The sequence below is a fragment of the Nomascus leucogenys genome, chromosome 7b (assembly GCF_006542625.1).
Source record: "Nomascus leucogenys isolate Asia chromosome 7b, Asia_NLE_v1, whole genome shotgun sequence".
NCBI classification, from domain to species: domain Eukaryota; kingdom Metazoa; phylum Chordata; class Mammalia; order Primates; family Hylobatidae; genus Nomascus; species Nomascus leucogenys.
In genome coordinates, this window is record NC_044387.1 from 52,889,721 (window position 1) to 52,910,665 (window position 20,945).

The following is a 20,945-nucleotide window of genomic DNA, read 5'->3' on the forward strand; positions in this document are numbered from 1 at the left end:
TCCACTCTCCCACTCTGTCACTGTGTGACCTTGGCCAAGCATCTGAACATTTTGATGCCTTGGTCTCCTCAGCTATATAATGGGGATCATAATAGTACCTGGCTGTAGAGTCTGTAGGAGGAATACATGAGCAGGCCTGGCACATGGCTACTCTTAGAATTATTTGTAAACATTGATTTTTTGTCTTAGAGCTGTGCTTTAAAAGCCGTGGCTGTCCAATGTGGTAGCCAGTAGCCACATACAGCTATTGAACACTTCAAATGTGACGAGTCTAAATTAAAATGTGCTTTTAAGTGCAGAATACACATCAGATTTCAAAGATTTAATATAGTAACAAGAATGTAGACTATCTCATTAATTTATATTGATTTCATGTTGAAAGAATTTTTAATATATTGGGTTACATAAAGTATATTATTAAAATTACATTATATATGTCGTTCATATCATCTCCGTATTGGACTCTGCTGATTCAGATAAAAGTGTTACCATAGCTTATGACAATTAAACAAAAAACATGAAATCTTTCATTTGAATCATGAAATAAAGCCATGAATACTGGTGAATGCTCTGTGAAAAAGGGTTTCAGAAAACTTACTTTTTTGATAAGCAACCCAAGTAATGCCGTTCTAGTCTGTCTTATGGTGTTGTTTTGTAAATCTAGTTAATTTGATATTTAACTTTCTAGTAATTATTTTATTCTCTTTTAGTGACAAGTTCACTAGATTTTGTCAGTGGAAAAACGTTGAATTAAATATCCATGTGAGTATCATCTTTTTCTTTTTTCGTTTTTTAAATAAAAACTTCCTCTGGCTTAACCTCATGAGAAAATACTTGATTCTGGAACGTACTCCCAGAGGGTCCACTGCCCAAACAGATGTCTGTCTTACAGCTTTAAGTACTAAGCATTCACCCTCCCATGCTTTCTTATAAACAATAGAAGCTTTAATTCTTTTTCATATTCATATGAGAATGTGCTTGTTTATGTAAGAAAGGATATTTTAAGAGGTAATTGACTCTTTAACAAAAATAGTAGTAAAAATACAAAACTTTTACTTAATATAACTCCTTCATGTCCTTGCCTTCTGCCATTCTAGTAGTTCCTTTTCTTTTTCTTACTATTAGATGTAATAATACAAATTGAGTATCATAATGAAAATGATGACATCTTTTATCAGACCAAGGCTTCATCTTCTTTTTTATCATTTTGAGAGTGTTAAAAGCAATCTTCCAATACAGGCCACGTTCTAACACGTCATCTCCTTAGTGTTTCATCTACTTTAAGTTTTCAATTTCAGTAATTCTTCTTGCATCATCCTTATTGCAATTTGAAAATGCACACATTTCCTCGCACAGTCTTTCTTACCTTCTGTTTTACAGTCTCCCTTCTCATAGGCTTGCAGTTGGGCAAAACAATCAACTGGATTTTTTTTTTTTTTTTTTTTTTTTTTTGAGATTTTTACTTGAATGATATTGTTGGAAGAGGAGTTTTTTTTTTTTTTTTTTTTTTTTTTTTGAGACGAGTCTCCCTCTGTCGCCCAGGCTGGAGTGCAGTGGCGCGATCTCCACTCACTGCAACCTCCGCCTCCCGGGTCACACCATTCTCCTGCCTCAGCCTCTTAAGTAGCTGGGACTACAGGCGCCTGCCACCACGCCCGGCTAATTTTTTGTATTTTTTAGTAGAGACGGGGTTTCACCGTGTTTGCCAGGATGGTCTCGATCTCCTGACCTCATGATCCGCCCGCCTCGGCCTCCCAAAGTGCTGGGATTACAGGCATGAGCCACCATGCCCGGCAGGAGTTTTGTTTTTTTAAAAATACTTGATCTTCACTAAAAGGCCAAGAAATGATCTTTTTTTTTTTTTTTTTTTTTTAATTTCTAACCTCCTTTTCCCATCATATTTCCTGGAAGGATTTAGAAGCAAGAGGCAATAACACATACTCTAAAAACCCCTTATATCTGCTCTGGGTCTTTCACACGCTTCAGCCTCGGGAGACCCTGTGTCCTTCTGGACTCTGAGAATCAAACGTAAAGTCTGTGGCCCAAACGCAGGTTTCTATATGATGTTTTAAGGTTGTTTGGGGGAACCCTTAAAGAATCCCACCCTTAATTTGCCAGGATATGTAAAGTAGTAGGTACTTGCTATTGTCTTATGGCCTCTTACATGAAATGTCAGATTCACTATCTGTCTTTGTGCCATTTAACATTATTAAATCTAATGATGAAGTGGGGCATTACTGAGATATTATTGACTGAAGGAAAGTGCTTATGAATACAGCCTCTGTATATACTTTACTCACATTTAGCCTTGTTTCACGCTCACATGGTCAGCATGAGTCCTCTCTATTCACTGATGTTATCAATAACAAATTCACGTGGCCTGCATCTGTTGGGTTTCCTGATCATATGGCCTCGTATCATGAACACATAGATGCCCCTGACATGGACTCTCATTTTTCAACTCTTGACAGTTCTCAGAAGCATTGGATTGTTCCCAAACATTAGGCTTCGGAGTAGCTAAGGCTGCTTTTCATTTTGATTAGACATTTCACATTCACTTGTCTTCAAGGTATACATATTGTAATCTGGGATTTGTGAGAGTGGAGAAACAGTTCGGCTTGGTTCCACTCCATCATCTTCCCTTGTGCCTCCATTTGGTGCCTCGTTTATCCTGGAGGTGGAGCTGAGGGAGGCTGTTGAAAGTCTTGCCACCCCTGGGGCATCTCATCCTTCAGCTTAAAGACTCAGTCATGAAAAGGATAGATCCCTAAGTCAGATTGCTATTTGAATTACTGTCTATGTTTTGCATGAAAAAATCTTTAAAACACCATAGCTTTGTGTAATCTTATGTTTTCATTTTGTGTTTGGATTTCCCAGTTGACCATGAATGAGTTCAGTGTGCATAGGATTATTGGACGAGGAGGATTCGGGGAAGTTTATGGTTGCAGGAAAGCAGATACTGGAAAAATGTAAGCTTTCAATGCTCTTATGTTTTACTGGCATTATTAAGATTTTAATATTTGCATGAAAAGAAAATTCCTATAGAGAAATGTGGAAGCCGGTGACATTTCTTTTGAAGTACTTTACCTCCAAAAGAAATAAGCTGTAGGCCGGTCGTGGTGGCTCATGCCTATAATCCCAGCACTTTTGGAGGCGGAGGCAGGTGGATCACGAGGTCAGGAGATCGAGACCATCCTGGCTCACACGGTGAAACCCCATTTCTACTAAAAATACAAAAAATTAGCCGGGTGCGGTGGCGGGCGCCTGTAGTCCCAGCTACTCAGGAGGCTGAGGCAGGAGAATGGCGTGAACCCAGGAGGCAGAGCTTGCAGTGAGCGGAGTTCGCCACTGCACTCCAGCCTGGGCAACAGAGCAAAACTGTGTCTCGAAAAAAAAAAAAAAAGCTGTATTTTGTTAAGCATGGGGAATGAGAGCAATAAGCTGGAACCACCACCTCTTAGGGCCAAATGGGAAGTTCAACAATAACCTTGTATCCTGTGCCCAAGATGGTGCGGGCTGTGGGTGGGAGCCAGGGAGCCAGAGGTGAACTAGAAGGGATCCTTGACAACTGTGGCATGTTACGTTCAGCCTCCTCATCAGATCACATGACAAAGAATTGTTCGCTTTGCAAAAGAGAGACATTCTCTTTTAAATAAAGACTCACCAACGATGAAGCATAAGCAGTTGTGGCATTTCAGATGCTGATTCCCTAGATCAGTAGCTGGGGTGCTGGAGAGGAGGAAGCCCTGTGGACAATGATCACCGATTGTGGGCTCCATCACTCACCTTGGTTAACGTTTTTCCTGGGAGGTCAGCATTCGGAAACTAACTGCATCTGAGCTGAGTAGAAGGGTCTTCTGGAAAGTGAATGGTGGAATTCTTAAGTGTGGGGGAAAATTTTTTTTTTTTAACAGAAGTGGTTTAAGACATATTTCTGAAAGCAAAAGAGAGTGGAAAAATATGATTCGATAGACCCAGAACTACAAGTTTGGTTAAGTGCCAGGCATGTTAGAGCAGTGGGCTTGGTGGAGTAGTGTAGTGTGTGAGGCTTGGTTATAAAGTATGTGAGTCCATGGGAGAAGGGGTGTTTGTGGCCCCGTAATTCAGTGCCTGCCCCCGGTCATCCTCTGCTCAGGCACTTCCTGGGATTGGGAGCTGATGGCTTTGCCAGGAAGTCCTTTACGTTCTCAGACAGGTCCAATGGATGAAATGTTTTTTGGGGACTGAAATTTACCTTTGTTAATTTGTACCCATTGGTTGTCTTTCTACTTTGGGGTCCTGGGCAGGGCTAACCTGATGCCTGGCACTCACGATTTTGAAGTCTGGGTTGGTGCCCAAGCAATGTAGCCTAGGGATCCGGAGTAAGTGTCCTGGTATCACACACCTGCTACGTCAGGTTCACCCTCCACACTTTCTGTCTTGGACAAAGTTTGGGACCTCTCAATGCCTCCATCTCCTGGCCTATAAACTAGGAGTAATAAAAGTGCCTTGTTGTGAGAATTAAATGAGATTAGACATTGTCAGGCTTTCAGAAGGCTGCTTATTGTGTGTTAAGTACAAGGAAATAAGAGTATACTGAAACACAGTCCTCTGCAACCCTGGTCACTTTCACTGAAACACAGTCCTCTGCAACTCTGGTCACTTTTTCATGGAAAAGTTCTTTCTTATTCTGTACTTGCACAGTAGACTTTTTGATCCTAAATTATATACTCTACTTATTGCTTGGCACCGTTCATTAATTTCTGCTAGTTTTGCTTCATCATTGTATTTAGAATATCTAGTCAGACACTTGATGTTATGGAAGTAAATAATATTGGCCGGGCGCGGTGGCTCACACTTGTAATCCCAGCACGTTGGGAGGCCGAGGTGGGCAGATCACGAGGTCAGGAGATCGAGACCATCCTGGCTAACACAGTGAAACCCTGTCTCTACTAAAAATACAAAAAATTAGCTGGGAGTGGTGGTGGGTGCCTATAGTCCCAGCTACTCAGGAGGCTGAGGCAGGAGAATTGCTTGAACCCGGGAGGTGGAAGTTGCAGTGAGCCAAGATTGCCCCATTGCACTTCAGCCCGGGTAACAGAGCAAGACTCAGTCTCAAAAAAAAAAAGAAAAAAAAGTAAATAATATCAACTTACCTCTTTGTACACATTTACTATTTCACATAACTCTCAAAAATAGCCAGTGGGTAGTAAATATTCTTCTATTCTATAGATCAAGTGTAGATACTTCTCAGGAGCCATATAGCTAGAAAGGGGTCAAGTCTTAAGGTCCATGAACCCTCGCTCATGTCTGTTCCTGTCACCAGGCTGCCAGTTGCATGCACACTGGCTCTGCGAGCCCATCAGTGAACCACCAGGTGCACCCCTAGGAGCCTGTTTAGATAGCTCTTTGATAACTTCTAAACAGAGGCCCAAGAATGCACTTGCTCCCCAGAGGCCCGAGCCCTGTGTGCTATCTCCTTTGGTCTGCAATCTAAAGGTTTTATTAAAAACCACCAGGTGCAGTGGCTCATGCCTGTAATCTCATCTACTCAGGAGGCTGAAATAGGAGGATTGCTTGAGGACAGGAGTTCGAGACCAGCTTAGACAACATAATGAGACTCTCATCTCTAGAAATAATATTTTTTAAATTAGATGGGCGTGGTGACAGGTGCCTGTAGTCCCAACTATGCTCCAGCTACTCTGTAGGCTGAGGTGGGAGGATTGCTTGAGCCCAGGAGTTTGAGGCTGTAATGAGGTACAATCATCCCACTGGACCCCAGCCTGGGCAACAGAACGAGACCCCATCTCTTAAAAAAAAAAAAAAGGAAAAAAACCGAAAAGAAATCACCTCCACCGTGGAAGAGAGTGGTGATAGAGGTAGTGTAAAACATTTTGAAAATTCTTTTAAATAAAAGTAAGATATTTAAAGAACATATCACTTCATATGTTTCTAATATTTGATCCCACATGTAAGCAAATTAATGTCTTGTCAATTGATTTGTTATAAGAACTCCTAGAAAAGTGGATAAAAACACCAAATTTGAACATTTATCTTGTTTTTATATAACTTAAACATGGTAAGTTATGATCAACAAGAAAAAGGTAGATTTTCTGTGTCCTACTACACTGAGACAGTGCCCATGCTGCAGATCCCGGCCGAAGGAAGTAGTCCATCATCTGGGAATTTAGAGTTATACACAAGAACTTTCAGCCTGTGAAACGTGTGAAAACACTTGCAAGAATTCCCTTTTAGCCTTCTGTTGTCCTACCGAAAAAGCTTCCTGTTTTCTGTAGAATATGCCATATAACTTGTCTGCATTTTCTTAATATGAGTTTGTTCCAGGTTTTCGAAAATCTTAAGTTGCCAATTGGTTCTTCTCAATTGACTTGCCTCAATGATAGTAGAGAAATCTTATTGATTCTTTGTATTATTTAAAACGTCATAACTTAAATATCAAAATTAAAAATAAATCAATAAAATAGCATTTTAGGACATGCTGTTTTGAATTCATGCCTTCCCTTTCCATTTTGTTGATCATCACTGTTTTAGATTCTTAACCTCTATAAACTCTTATAAAAATTGACCACTGCTGGCTAGGCACAGTGGCTCATGCCTGTAATCCCAGCACTTTGGGAGGCTGAGGCGAGTGGATCATGAGGTCGGGAGATTGAGACCATCCTGGCTAACGTGGTGAAACCCCGTCTCTACTAAAAATACAAAAAAATTAGCCGGGCATGGTGGTGGGCACCTGTAGTCCCAGCTACTCGGGAGGCTGAGGCAGGAGAATGGTGTGAACCCAGAAGGCAAAGCTTGAAGTGAGCTGGGTCGTGTCACTGCACTCCAGCCTGGGCAACAGAGCGAGACTCTGTCTCAAAAAAAAAAAAAAAAATTGACCATTGCTGAATTCACAATTCCTAGCTGCTAAATATATACATATGCCCTTATTAGTCATAATAAAATTATTTGTGTCCATCTACTTTGTCCTTTATTTAACTGGGACTTCTATCCATTTAATGATACAAATATCTTAAGTATTGTTTGATTTTGTTTTCACAATACATGCAAAATAAAAATACTTCTTGCATGGCGCTTGGGTACTACTCTGCTTCTTTTAAACGTGGCCTAAATGCTCAGAAACTTGCCCCAGTGTGATGTATATTGTTTAAATTAGTCTACATATATTTACGGCGCAGATTTTTCAATAAATTTATGTTTCTAGGTATGCAATGAAATGCTTAGATAAGAAGAGGATCAAAATGAAACAAGGAGAAACATTAGCCTTAAATGAAAGAATCATGTTGTCTCTTGTCAGCACAGGAGTAAGTATTAAATTTCCAGCATTTCTTTTAAAAATGTTTTGTTTGTTTCATAGCAGGATGATTGCTGATTGCAAGGCCAGCGAGTTCTTGGGTGGGTTAGAATCTGATAGTATCTCTTTGATTTTGCAAGTTAGAAGAACACCAGCCACCTCCCTTATGCACACCCACAGCTTCTCCCTTTACTGCCTATTTATTTGTCCTTGACTTCCTTCTTTGCAGAATATGGTAGTGGAGGTGGCAGAAAATAATGATAGCCAGAAAACTCCCTGGAATATAGTCAAGACTTGACTAAACGACTGGCAAGAAGGACTAACCTAGAGGGGAAAAGTAAGAGAAAAGTGGCTTCTGTTCTTCAGAAGCGAATCGAGAGAAGCGACTTGGATTAGTCACATCTGAATTGTCCATTTGAGATTGTCCCTAGTCAGTGTTTCACTGGAAGGTGATCTTACCTGCCTCTCACTACCTGCTACTCTGTTTATCAGCCTTTCCATTTCTAGCACTGTGTTTCCACTTATTGGACACTTTCTTTGTATATTAAGCTATCATTTTTAGCTCAACATGTGTGACCCCACTTTTACCCTCCATCTTCTTTACTTACTAAATAGCTGCCCATTCCCATTTCTTTTTCTGTTAATGGTATTACCCAAGATCAAAACCTCAGCTTTTATGTATCTGTACAGATGCCAGTGTATGTGAAGACACATCCAAAAAACCCGTCCTCCCAGTACCCTGTTCCAGCGTGTGTGCACTGGTATGGCTGTGACCTGGTGTTCAGAGTGGGTTAGGGAGTCAGGACAGAGAGGGAGAGGCATGGGGTGAGCGTGGAGGGGCCAGACACTAACTAACTGTGTACCCCATGTGTGAATGAAACCGTAGATACTCCAGCCAGGAAGATTTATATTCAGTGAGAAATGTGAGAGACTTCTAGATCCCATGGCTGGATTTTAAATAAAGTCTTCACCAAAAGGATCTGAAAAAACCAAATTTTAGTGACTAATGAAAGAATCCCTTTCAACTGCTGAGCAAGTAACCTGAGACCCAGAGAGGTTAATTTCCTTCCTCAAATCTCTAGACTTTTTGGCCAGTGCTCCTTTTATCATCACTTTATAGGCTGTATGTTTTCTCGTTTGTCACCTGTATTTATTATATTATGGTTTATATTATTCTATCATTAAAGTGTTTCTAGACAAGGTATTTGCTATTGAAGCAAAAGAATAGCATAATGTAGCTAAGTTACAACAAATGGAAACCCCATAGCCATAAATAATTTCTAATTATGTGCCTTGACCTCCCACTGTATGGGCATTAAGCATTTCAAATAAGAGTTGCTTTGTGTGTATGTCCAAGTTTTTGACTGATGAGAGTGGAAACCAAGCATCCTGCATACTCTGTTGGAATCAGGTGAATGGCATTGGCTTTTAATTTCTATTGGAAATGTCTGTATCCTAAATTTCAAACGTGGATGTGAGTACTGGATGAAGATTTTAAGTGGTTATTAAAATATTAATTTTCAGTGAGTTATCTCAAAGCCTTGGATATTTATTCTCAAGAAAGCTTATAGAAAATAAATGTTTTAATGTTGGAAAAACATAAGTATAGTTTTCATGTAGTATTTTTATATGGACTTGACTCAGGTGAGAGGAGATGTGGTTAAATGGTTGTGTAGTTTCTCACTGGTGTAACCCTAAGAGAGTAAATTAAAAAATTAGGGCTATTTTGGGCTATCACTTTGAACTAATTTAAAAGAATTATTTGTATTTTATTTAGATATCAAAACTGTATGGTATTTTTAAAATTTATAAATGCATAATTTAACCAAAATAATTATAGTAAAGTTATTTGGAACTGTTTTTGCTAATCAAGGGATACTTCCTATAGTTTTTAGTAAAACTTAGTTGAAAATACCCTCACTAGGTGAAGCTTTTGATCAGCCTGTATCGGCATGCAAGAGCTATGGAAGACAGGCACACGGTGCTCGGAAGGCCTTTTGCAGGGTGGAGATGGGGTCAACAAATGCCCTTCTGAAGTTGGGGGTTACCTGGGGAGGAGCCAGTGCACGTCTGAGCCCAGGCACCTGAGGTTGGGGGAATCAGATGAGGGGCCAGGGTCTGCGGTGGTGGGGGGAGTTGTGCAAGACAAAGCTGGAGAGAGACATGAAGGCCAGGCAGACCATGAAGGGCATTGCAGGCCGATCTTGAGGAGCCTAAATGATCTGACTGCAGTTAGAAACCAAGTGTTTTAACTAGAGAGAGGCCATAATCAGCCTTGCAGTTCACAGAGATTGCTCCGACTGCAGTGTGGAGGATTTTCTTAAACAACGACTTCATGGTCCTATTTTATCACAGTTTTTTTATGGCGAGTTCCTGCAAAATGTAAGCTGTTTTGTTCACTTTTAGTAGGAAATCAAAGAAGACAGTTCCTTGCTCAAGAGTTTTACTTAATGGTCTACTTCTAAAAATCCACTTTTATTCCGACTTGTAATCAAGGCAGGGCCTCTTATCCATAATTATCCTTGGAACTATATCCCACCGTTCATTAAATTGCCACTTATTTTTTCATATTGGTCAGTATTTGGTTGTGTCCTGGACTCCACATGAAACCCATTATAGTGTCTGTTCAGCACCCCGAGAGGTGAGGGTTGCAGTAACTGATTTCTGTAGAGATAACCACATCTGATTCCTTCACCTGCGTGTTTATTTTACATTGAGTCAAAGATAAATATAGTTGGACATTAGTTAAAGCATTTATTTGGTAATTAAAAGAGCATTTATTTGGTAATGACTAGACAGTAAGAGAAATAGTGGAGCTCCATTCTGACTTGTGCAGAGGTGACCGGATGTTTTAAAGGGACAGTGGCCCATGGAGTGCAATGGAGGCTGGAGCAGAGTCAAGGAAGTGAAGAATTTTACAATGCAGGAAGGGGCGTGGTCCATATGGGACCCATCTGGGTTTGCTAACTGGGACTTATCCAAGTTAGACTCCTACCCTCCCATGGAGGCTGGAAGACAGGGGCTCTATCTTTGAGTGTTGGCTGGAACAAATAAAAATTCTTTGGGAAGCCTTGATTTCTCTGAGGCAGGCATTTTAAGGGGGCTGAGCCTCCTAGGGTTGTGGTCTTGAGCTGTTAGCTTTAACAGTGCAAATTCTGTTTACATATTCTGTTGAAATTTGAACATTTTCTTTGGAATTTAATAATTTTTTGTGTTCGTTAAGAAAGAGGATATAGACAATCTAGGCCATTTTAAAAACTGAATCAGTTTAGTGACAAGTATACACTTTATATAAAGAATCTAAGTGGATTTCATAGATAAAATAGATCTAAATAGAGCTAATAGATCTAGCATAGCACTGATGAATTTTCATAAGGGAATACACGCATCTCCGACACCCAGATCAAGAGATGGAGAGTTATCAGTATTCTAGAAATCTCTTTATGTCTCTCCCAGTCACTAACCCTGTGCCCAACTTAACTACTATCCAGATTTCTAACAGCATAATTTAGCTTTGCAAATTGTGTTTGAACTTTATAAATGTGCTCTTCTGTGTTTGGCTTCTCTCACTCCATGTTGCTTATGAGATTCATCCGTGGTGTTGCCCACGGCAGTAACTCCCTCCTGTAGCTGTGTAGCAGAGGTCAGAAAGCCAGGTGTGGCTCAGGCCAAGTCTAGCTTGTTGGCCTTATTTTGTAGAGCCCGTGACCCAAGAATGGTTTTTTACATTTTTAAAGGATTGTAAAGAAAATAAGCAAAGAATAATAGATGACAGAGATTGTATGTGGCCTGCAAGGCCGAAAATATTTACTTTTTAGCCCCTTTGCAGAAAACATTTGCTGATCCATGCTCTGTATAGTATTCTAGCGTATAAATATACCATTCTATCCATTCTACTGTTGGTAGACATTGGGGTTATTTCCTGGCTTGTGCTATTTTGAATGATGCTGTTCTTGTGCAGGTATCTTGGTGCACATGGGTACAGATTGCTATTAGATGTCTACCTGGGAGTGAAAGCACTAAGTCAGAAAGTTTGCAAATAGCAAGATATCAGCCTTGCTAGATACCACTAAATGGGTTGCTAAAGTGGCTGCACCATTCATTGTACACTTCCAGTGGCCATATATGAAAGTTCCATTCACTCTATATCTTCCCAGCACTCAGTATCGTCAGTGTTTTTCTTTTTAGCTGTTCTCGTGGGTTTAGTGATAGCATATTGTAGTTGTAATTTGCATTACCTTGGAGACATCAAGGTTGAGCATCTGTTCATTAGTTTGGGGGCTATGTGGTATCCTCATGTGAAGTGCCTATTTTTTTTTGTGCCATTTTTCTGGGGGTTGGTTGACTTTTTAAGTTGATTTTTTAAAGTTCTTTGTGTATTCTAGATATGAGTCCTTTGTGTATTTATGGGTTGCATATATCTTCTCCCATCCCGTGGCTTGTCTTTTTACTCTCTTAATGGTATCCTCTGATGAATAGAAGTTCTTAATTTTATTTTAGTCTAATTAACATTTTTATTGTTACTGCCTTTTGTGGCCTAAGAAATCTTTACTTACCCTAAGATCATGAAGATATTCTCTTTTGTTTTCTTCTGGAAGCTTTATTGTTTTATCTTTTACACTTAGATCTACATCAGCTGGAAATGGCTGTAGCGTGTGGTGTGAGGCAGGGGTCAAGGTTCATATTTTATTGTACAGATACTCAGTTGCTCCAGCACCACTGATTGAATAGACCATCCTTTCCCCAGATCCTGTTGTGTCACCTTAATAACAAATCAAGTGACCATTTATGTATGGGTCTATTTTGGATTCCCTTTTCCATTTCATTGGTCTACTTGTCTGTCCTTGGGATAATACCACACTGTCTGAATTCCTGTTGCTTTCTAATAAGTCTTGATATCTGGTCCTGTAAGTTTTCCAGCTTTGTTTGTATTCAAGAATATTGGAACTTTTCTTGACTGTTTACATTTACATATATTTTAGAATCCAGCTTGTCAATTTTCATTTCAATTAAGATTGCATGGCATCTATAGCTTAATTAGGGGAACACTGAAATCTTTACAACTGAGTTATTCGATCCTTGGTCATGATAATAGTTTTCCACTTTCAAAAGCTAATTTAATTCCATTTTTATTCTCAGTGTTTCAAAACACCACCACAAATAACATTCCTCCCTCCCTGACCCGTGCTATGATTCCATTAACTTCAGAAGCAGAGATTGAAATGGGTATTTGAATAGCCAGAAACAAAATGTTGACCAGCAAAAAGCCTGGCAAGATAGGGATATGTTTCTGTATCTAGCCTTTTGAAGAGGATATAATTAGGATAGAGACGTCATTGAATCCAAGCAAGAAAGGACCTCTAATTATTAATGTTGTATCTCTATGCATTTTATTATGTAACCAGCTCCATTTTACTGTGACTTTAAAAATTACCATGGAGGTGTTGGTGCTCAATGCATGGGGTGGCAGCTTGGATAAAAACCCACAGCATGTATTGTATATTACAAAATAGCGAGAAGAGAGGCTTTTGAAGGTTCTCACCACAAAGAAGTGATAATGTGTGAAGTGATGGATACACTAACTACCCTGATTAGATCATTATACAACATAGATATGTGTCAAAACATCAAACTGTACACCATAAATATGTACAATTGCAATGTGTCAATTAAAAAATAAAGTAATTTTTAAAATATGTAGCATGGTGTTTGGTGGTAGGTGTGCTTTCTAGGCAGCTTTTGCTCTTCTTATAAACTTTTACTTTTTCACTCTAGGACTGTCCTTTCATTGTATGTATGACCTATGCCTTCCATACCCCAGATAAACTCTGCTTCATCCTGGATCTGATGAACGGTAAGCAAAACTTGGAAAGTCTGAATGCCTTGAAAGACTTTGCCATGATGTTAAATCTTAGCATGCATTAATCTAGGCAGACTGGCAATGTGGGCCTTTCAGGTAATTAGGTTCCCCCTGAAGTTTCAGGAAACCTTTTACCCTTTAATCTTCACTGAAAATTCATTTTTAGATGTTGACTGCAACGTCCTTCTGGGCCTCCCAGTCTCTTCCCAAGAAGTTGGATATTCTAGAAAAGATTCTCATGAAATACTTACAGTGAAACTTGATTTTCTGGAATGCAGCTGGCCTAGATCTTTAATTAGCTTATTTCCTGGCCCTCAACTTTTAGGAATGAAATACTTCATAAGAATATAGGCCAAAGATAGAAATGTATTTAAAAACCAACTTTGAAGGACTGACTTTGGGCCAAGTACAGATTTTAGCCCAATCTTCTGCACCTTCTAAATCTGCACTACTGTACATTGATCTTTTAAACTGTGGATGATGATTCTGAAAATGCTGGAAAACGTTCAGCTAGAAAAGGAGCTTTCTGATACTAGAAAGTGTCATGGTATATATCTAAAGTATATATATCTAATATATATATCTAAATATATATATTTTTAGTAACAAGAACTGAAATAAAGCATATAATTCACAACTCACATGCCTAGTTTTTTTTTTTTTTTTTTTTTTTTTTTTTTAAGTTCACTTGAAGTTTTATTATGTTCCGAGTGTTTGATTTAAAACCAGATCTTGGCCGCGTGCAGTGGCTCATGCCTGTAATCCTAGCACTTTGGGAGGCCGAGGTGGGCGGATTACCTGAGGTCAGGAGTTCAAGACCAGCCTGGCCAACATGGTGAAACCCCGTTTCTACTAAAAATACAAAAATTAGCCGGGCAAGGTGGCGGGCACCTATAATCCCAGCTACTTGGGAGGCTGAGGCAGGAGAATTGCTTGAGCCCAGGAGGCGGAGATTGCAGTGAGCCGAGATCGTGCCACTGCACTCCAGCCTGGCCAACAGAGCAAGACTCTGTCTCAAAAAAGAAAAACAAACAAAAAAAAACACAGATCTCGCTGGGCACGGTGGCTCACGCCTGTAATCCCAGCACTTTGGGAGGCCGAGGCAGGCGCATCAACGAGGTCAGGAGATCGAGACCATCCTGGCTAATACTGTGAAACCCCCATCTCTACTAAAAATACAAAAAAAATTAGCCGGGCGTGGTAGTGGGCGCTTATAGTCCCAGCTACTCGGGAGGCTGAGGCAGGAGAATGGTGTGAACCCAGGAGACGGAGCTTGTAGTGAGCCGAGGTCACGCCACTGCACTCCAGCCTGGGTGACAGAATGAGACTCCATCTCAAAAAAAAAAAAAAAAAAAAAAAACCAGATCTACCCCAAAACCGGAAGGAATTTCACAGCATAATAACGAGCAAAAGAAGCCAAACACAGCAGCATCTACCCTAGGTGACCCTGCTTATGTGACTGCCAAAACAGACAAAACTAATGGATGGGGAGAGGGGGCTGAAGAGTGGCCTTTGTGTGAGTGGGGCTGGGGGGTAAGGTCTTGACTGAAAGGGCATAGTGGTAGGCAAGCTTTTGGGATGCTGGGCATCTTTTCCATCTTGATGTGGTAGTGGTTTTACAGGAATATGTGTATGGAGAGAGAAACATGCTTGCGAAAGCAAGGGTAATAAAGTTGGACACACACTCATTTTTATAAATCAATAGAGGCTTTTCCCTTGTGTTTTATGAAATCATTCCCTTACCCTGTTGACTGCATTCTCTGTCTCTGTAATTTGAGGCCATCTGATAATTTCCTTTCTCCAGCGTTTTATTATGAAAAATTTCAAGCAGATAGCAACATTGAAAGAATTTTCCTGGGGATACCCACCACCTGGATTTTTTATCAGTTAAAATTGTACTGCATGTGCTTTGTTAAATATCTGTCTATATGATCAGTTTGTTGTTGTTGTTGTTGTTGTTGTTGTGAGAAGGGGTCTCTGTCGCCCAGGCTGGAGTGCAGCGGCGCGATCTCGGCTCACTGCAATCTCTGCCTTTCAGGTTCAGGAGATTCTCCTGCCTCAGCCTCCCGAGTAGCTGGGATTATAGGCATGCGCCACCATGCCTGGCTAATTTTTGTATTTTTAGTAGAGACAGGGTTTCACCATGTTGACCAGGATGGTCTCGAACTCCTGACCTCAAGTGATCCTCAGCCTCCCAAAGTGCTGGGATTACAGGCATGAGCCACTGCGCCCAGCCTAGTTTTTTGTTTGTTTGTTTTTTGTTTTTTTTGTCTATCCGTAGAGCCAGTTGCTAAGCTGTCTGTTGGATCACTCCATGGGTTGATTCATTTACTAGGATTTAGGTAATCAAAGCAGGTTAGCTAGTCCCACCTTGTGATAGCAGAACTAGAAGCTGAGCTGCCAGCCTGAGAATGGTGGCTTGGTTTTGCTGTCTTGTCCTTCCTGTCATTGCATTTAAATCTTCTCAATGTTTAAGTTTTCTCTATAACATTTAAGTTATTGCTAAACTACAGGAATGAAACATAGGTATATAGACCAAGCAGAAGCATAAGTTTCCCTTTTTCTACTGAGTCCTGACTATTTAGGATGACAATGATTTTTGTTTCCTTTAAATTAACATGCTTTGAATTAAATTCTGAATCTGATTCCAGGGGGCGATTTGCACTACCACCTTTCACAACATGGCGTGTTCTCTGAGAAGGAGATGCGGTTTTATGCCACTGAAATCATTCTGGGTCTGGAACACATGCACAATCGGTTTGTTGTCTACAGAGATTTGAAGGTGAGGACAGTTGACAGACTCATTCTGCATAGTAGGTATTGTGTGAATGGTCCTCTGGAAGTCTCCTTCTATTTCATAGAGTCCTGTCATTTTTCTCATAGCCCTCATCTCAGCCCTGATGAAGTCATTAGCTATATGACATTTTATCTCCTCTAGACCAGACTCAGCGGGGATGGAGCGCATGTCTGTCCCTGTCATTATTATAACCCTGGTGCCTACTACAGTGCCTGCTGCAGCACATATACTAAGCCAAATACTTTAGTTGATTAGTTAATAAAAAGCAATTTAGGCCAGGCGCGGTGGCTCATGCCTGTAATCCCAGCACTTTGGGAGGCCAAGGAGGGCGGATCACAAGGTCAGGAGATCAAGGCTATCCTCGCTAACACGGTGAAACTCCATCTCCACTAAAAATACAAAAAATTAGCCGGGCGTGGTGGTGGGCGCCTGTAGTCCCAGCTACTCAGGAGGCTGAGGCAGGAGAATGGCGTGAACCTGGGAGGCAGAGCTTGCAGTGAGCCGAGATTGTACCACTGCACTCCATCCTGGACAACAGAGCAAGATTCTGTCTCAAAAAAAAAAACAAAAAAAACAAAAAAACAAAAGCAGTTTAGGAGCCCTTTTGGTGTCACCCATTTCATAATTAATTATAATTCAGCTAATGTTCACTAAGCAACTGATTTATTTGGTCATGGCTCTATAAAGGGCTGGAAATGTACAATGATGAATAAGCAAAGAACATATATTTTATGGGGCTTAGAAGCTGGTGAGCTAAGACATAGAATGGCCGAGTCATAACTCCTCCGAGGCAAGGTCTATCAGTGAATAGCGGATGCCGACCAGCCTGCGGAATTTCTCCCAAAGGCCATCCTCAGATCTTTACATTGTTTTGAGATTGCCTTAAAAATCATTGATAGAGTTTTAGATCCTTGCACTGTGTAACCTCCAACTGCTGTGCCCGAGTTTCTGTTCTTGTCCTCTGTGAGAGCTCACTCGCCTTGAAAGCAATGATATAGGAGTATTCTGAGTTTTTCCATTCCAGAACGTGGTGCTTGGTCCTGGGTTTTACATGTGGGAAGGAGACAGAAGCTGGCTCAGGGTGTCCATGGTGACACTCACCTAGTTGTATGGCCAACAGCCTGCAGGCAGGCATGGAGAGAAAGGGACCTTGACGAATTAATGATTGCGCAAACATAGAAATGCGTAAATTGTAATAAGAAAAATGATGGGACTAACAATTTGCCAATAGGCGACAAGATTCCAGGAGAATGTGTTTGCCTCTCATTTCAGATGCCTTCTTGAATGAACCCACAGTGGCCAACTGAAATGTACAGATTATGTTCCTTCCTCTAGGGAGCTGAGATGCCGTGATTGGCTTTTGAAGATTACTTTCTAAGATATTATAAAAATTGTATTTTATTTCCAAGAATGTTATTTTTTTTTTTACAAAATACTTTGTGAATTTTAAACCTTTCTGTAAGGTTACAGAATTATTATTATTCTCTTAGTTTTCCTATAAGCATAAAGAAGAAAAATGTAGTTTTATTGAATTAGAAATAACTAGACAATAGTTGGCTCTTGACATTTTATTTCCTTATGCGTGCTTTGCAGAAGAACAAAACACATGCTGAAGGCCCATGAAGCACATTGTAATACATTCTAATTTAAATCAGTAACTGGTTTCTAATCATCTTTATGCTTTATTTTTATTTTCTAAGCTATTTGGAAGGCAGTGGCATTATTTAATTTCTATTCAAACTTAATTCTAGTCACTCATGATTATTCATGCTTCAGTTTTATAATAGCATGCCATTTATTTTTATTTCAAGCAAAACAATAGTTGATCGCCAGCAGAAAAATATTAAGATGACTATAATTCAATGTATATCTGAGAGACTAGATTTGTTTTTCATGATTATGATGACTAAATCTAATCTTCATGGATACATTTCATCAGAGTTGTGGTCAAAATTATATTTGGTCATTTGGTAGGACCCTATGTTAATGATGTACTAATAAGCAGAAATGACACTTATTGGGATTAGTGTGGCACTGTGGAATATTTTGATTGCTTAGATCAGTGTTGATACATTCTTGGAAGCTTCCTGTCTGTCCTGTGCTTCATGGCTTTAATCTTAGAAATCCTAGTGGTTCTCAGAAGCCCAGAAGCTGGTGGACTCACCTCCTGCCCTTGAGAGGCGCGCTGTTCTGGCTGCGCAGCAGTCCTTGGTACAGTGAAAAGGAAATGCTTTTAATGCTGATGAACTGTGTTCCCAACATTCCTGTGTTACCTGCCCCATGTTTCATTTTCTAATGAGTAGAATCCTTTGCCTCTATCATTACCACTTTGCTGCTGAAGTTAACATGAAAAATATTATTCTCAGTATCATGCCCTACTTTGATGTGATAGGATAAAGCTATAATTTGTGTTTAGGAAGAAACTATGATAAAATAGTAAGATATCAAGTGTCTGCACTCAACGTTCTCAAAGCCTGCATGGCATTTGGGGCACTCTTATTAAAGATTATTCTCCTTCTGTTTAGCCAGCAAATATTCTCTTGGATGAACATGGACACGCAAGGATATCAGATCTTGGTCTTGCCTGCGATTTTTCCAAAAAGAAGCCTCATGCAAGCGTGTAAGTCGTGCATCAACTTCAGTTCGCCATCACTTCTCTCCCGCCCCTTCAAAGGCGTGGCCATTTGTCACCCCATTTCTCTTGCCAGTGGTGATTTTCAATATGTCAGGAAGATCCAACATCACAGGTTGTGGGAAAGGAGATAAGAACAGGATGCCTTCCTCACTGTCTGCGGAGAGCAGGAATTAACCCACAGTGGAGTCGAACCTGCTCAGGGACCAGGGTGGCCTCTCAGAAACAGTCAGGACCTCAGCAAGAAACCAGAATCCATGCTACCTGTGTGACCCTAAAAGTCAGTCAGTTACTTAGTCTGTTAGTAATGGTAGTAATAAACCCCTCAAAGTCGTCCTAAGGATAAGTGAAAGAGACTGTACCTAGAAAGGCACCGGGGCAGCTGCATGGATGTGGTCAAGGGAGGTCCTCGGGGCCAAGTTTCTGTCTTCATCTACTTTTCCTTCTTTTTTCAAAAAGGCTTTTCTTCTTTTTTTTTCCCTGAAGATAAATTAGGAATATTTCTTTCTCTCTTTTTTAATTAATGAAACAAATCATCCACTTGCAGTTTAGGCTTTCACTGCAGGCCATATTGTTAGACTTGGGTCTTGCACCAGGTCCTCTACGTGATCACCCAGAGGGAACTCTTGAGGCCACAGCTCTCAGCCAGCACCTGACACCTCGGGGACACCAGACTGCTTCTGGGTGTGGCCCTGCTTGATCAGTGCAAGTTGGCCCTGACCCAAGGACTTCTCTCTGTGCTCGAGGTTGTTAAAAAGACAGCAGGACTAGGACAGTTCCCCCAGGGCTCTGCAGAAACGCCATGGAACGTGCACTGGTTTTCATTTCTGTTTCTTTGGTAGGCGATGATCTGGGTGGAAAGTATGAACACATGTACAGTTTGTGGAAAAGCAGACAACTTTTGCTTTATTTTATCTTTTTAAATGTCTCCTCCTTAGCACTGAATCTTTTAAAATTACATTTTATTGACATCTTAAGCTAACATTCATCTCTGTGTTGACTGGTCTTGAAAAAAAACTCCCAGTGGTCTCATTTCATGCATCTGTGCAGAAAATAAACCACAGATCCTTCTCTTTGTGTAACTAGAAGTAAAGTGGTTCTGAACTGCAATACTTTATGAAGGACTGCATTAAAACAAAATTGCCTTTTAAAGCTCTGATCAAATGTTAATAGTGAATAGCATCGTTTCTGTAAACATATTTCTCTTTTTCTACAGAATCTGGGATATGGTGATAAAAGCATTAGCATTTTGCCAGCACTTTACAATTATTAGGCCAGAACCTGTGGTCATATAAGCTTCTCTCAGGGAGTTCATCAGATTCTTTTAAGAGAGTCATTTGAATTTTTAATGCCACAGCTATTTGGTATGCTAATTTTTTCTATTTAGTATAGTCATAACTAAATATGAATCCAAGAGTTCATAAGAAATAATCTTCCAGAGGAATTAACTTTCAGATATGGGGTTATTTATTTCCTAGCAGGACCTAGTCCACTTTTTGCTATAATTCACATGTCAGCTCTGAACGGTGGGCTGTTCTTTTGCCTGCTCTGGATAGCACAATATTTGAACAGCATCTGTAAAGAAGTAGGACTGAGAAGGTTGGTTTCCATGTTTAAATAATGATCAGGAGGCTACTACTTTAAAAAGGTAAACATACAACAAAATTTTATATTTTTTATTTTTTTGAGACAGGGTCTTGCTCTGTCTCTAAGGCTGGAGTACAGTGGCATGATCATGGCTCACTGCAGCCTCCCCCTCCCGGGCCCAAGTGATCCTCCCACCTCAGCCTCCCAGGTAGCTGGGACCACAGTCATGTGCCCCTACATTCAGCTAATGTAAAAAGAAATATTTTTTAAAGACGGGGTCTCCCTGTGTTACCCAATCTGGTCTCTAACTCCTGGACTCAAGCAACCCTCCCACTTTGGCCTCCCAAAGTGCTGGGATTACAGGTGTGAGCCACTGTGTCCTGTCAAAATCCTGTATTTTTAAATAAAGGAGGCATTTTGTGGCTAGGAATAAAGGCTCTGGAGCCAACAGATCTGGGTTTGGGTTCTTCTTCCTAGTTGTGTCAGCCTCATTTTTCCCTTCTGTGAGGAAGAGAGGACGATGATATTTATCTCCTGTGATGGTTGTGAGGGTTGACTAAATAATTCAGCAAGTCTTTATTTAACATTTGCTGTGTGCCAGCTGCTGGCGATGCCATGGTAAGACGGAGCTGACCTCAGACCTCGAACGAGCAGCCCTGAGAACTGTGTCCCCTAAGTGACCAGCATATGGAGTAGTGGCGGTACCAGCAGCATTCACTGTGTCACTCACTGAATATCCAGCTGTCCCAGGCATGCATATGTCATCTTCACGGAAACC

General features: G+C 40.5%; 1 protein-coding gene across 3 annotated transcripts in view; it reads left to right on the top strand.

Moving 5' to 3' along the window:
* The window catches only part of GRK3 (G protein-coupled receptor kinase 3), a 163,205-nt gene that overhangs the window by 106,401 nt on the left and 35,859 nt on the right, over nucleotides 1–20,945 (top strand). For all 3 annotated transcript variants that reach the window (XR_004030982.1, XR_004030983.1, XM_030815999.1), the window contains 6 exons: nucleotides 711–762; nucleotides 2,878–2,969; nucleotides 7,202–7,301; nucleotides 13,067–13,145; nucleotides 15,803–15,933; nucleotides 18,474–18,568. Coding sequence is in view for 1 of the 3 variants with exons in the window: in XM_030815999.1 (XP_030671859.1) it covers nucleotides 711–762; nucleotides 2,878–2,969; nucleotides 7,202–7,301; nucleotides 13,067–13,145; nucleotides 15,803–15,933; nucleotides 18,474–18,568 (549 nt within the window). In the remaining 2 variants the exon portion in view is untranslated. The remainder of the gene's footprint in view (nucleotides 1–710; nucleotides 763–2,877; nucleotides 2,970–7,201; nucleotides 7,302–13,066; nucleotides 13,146–15,802; nucleotides 15,934–18,473; nucleotides 18,569–20,945) is intronic.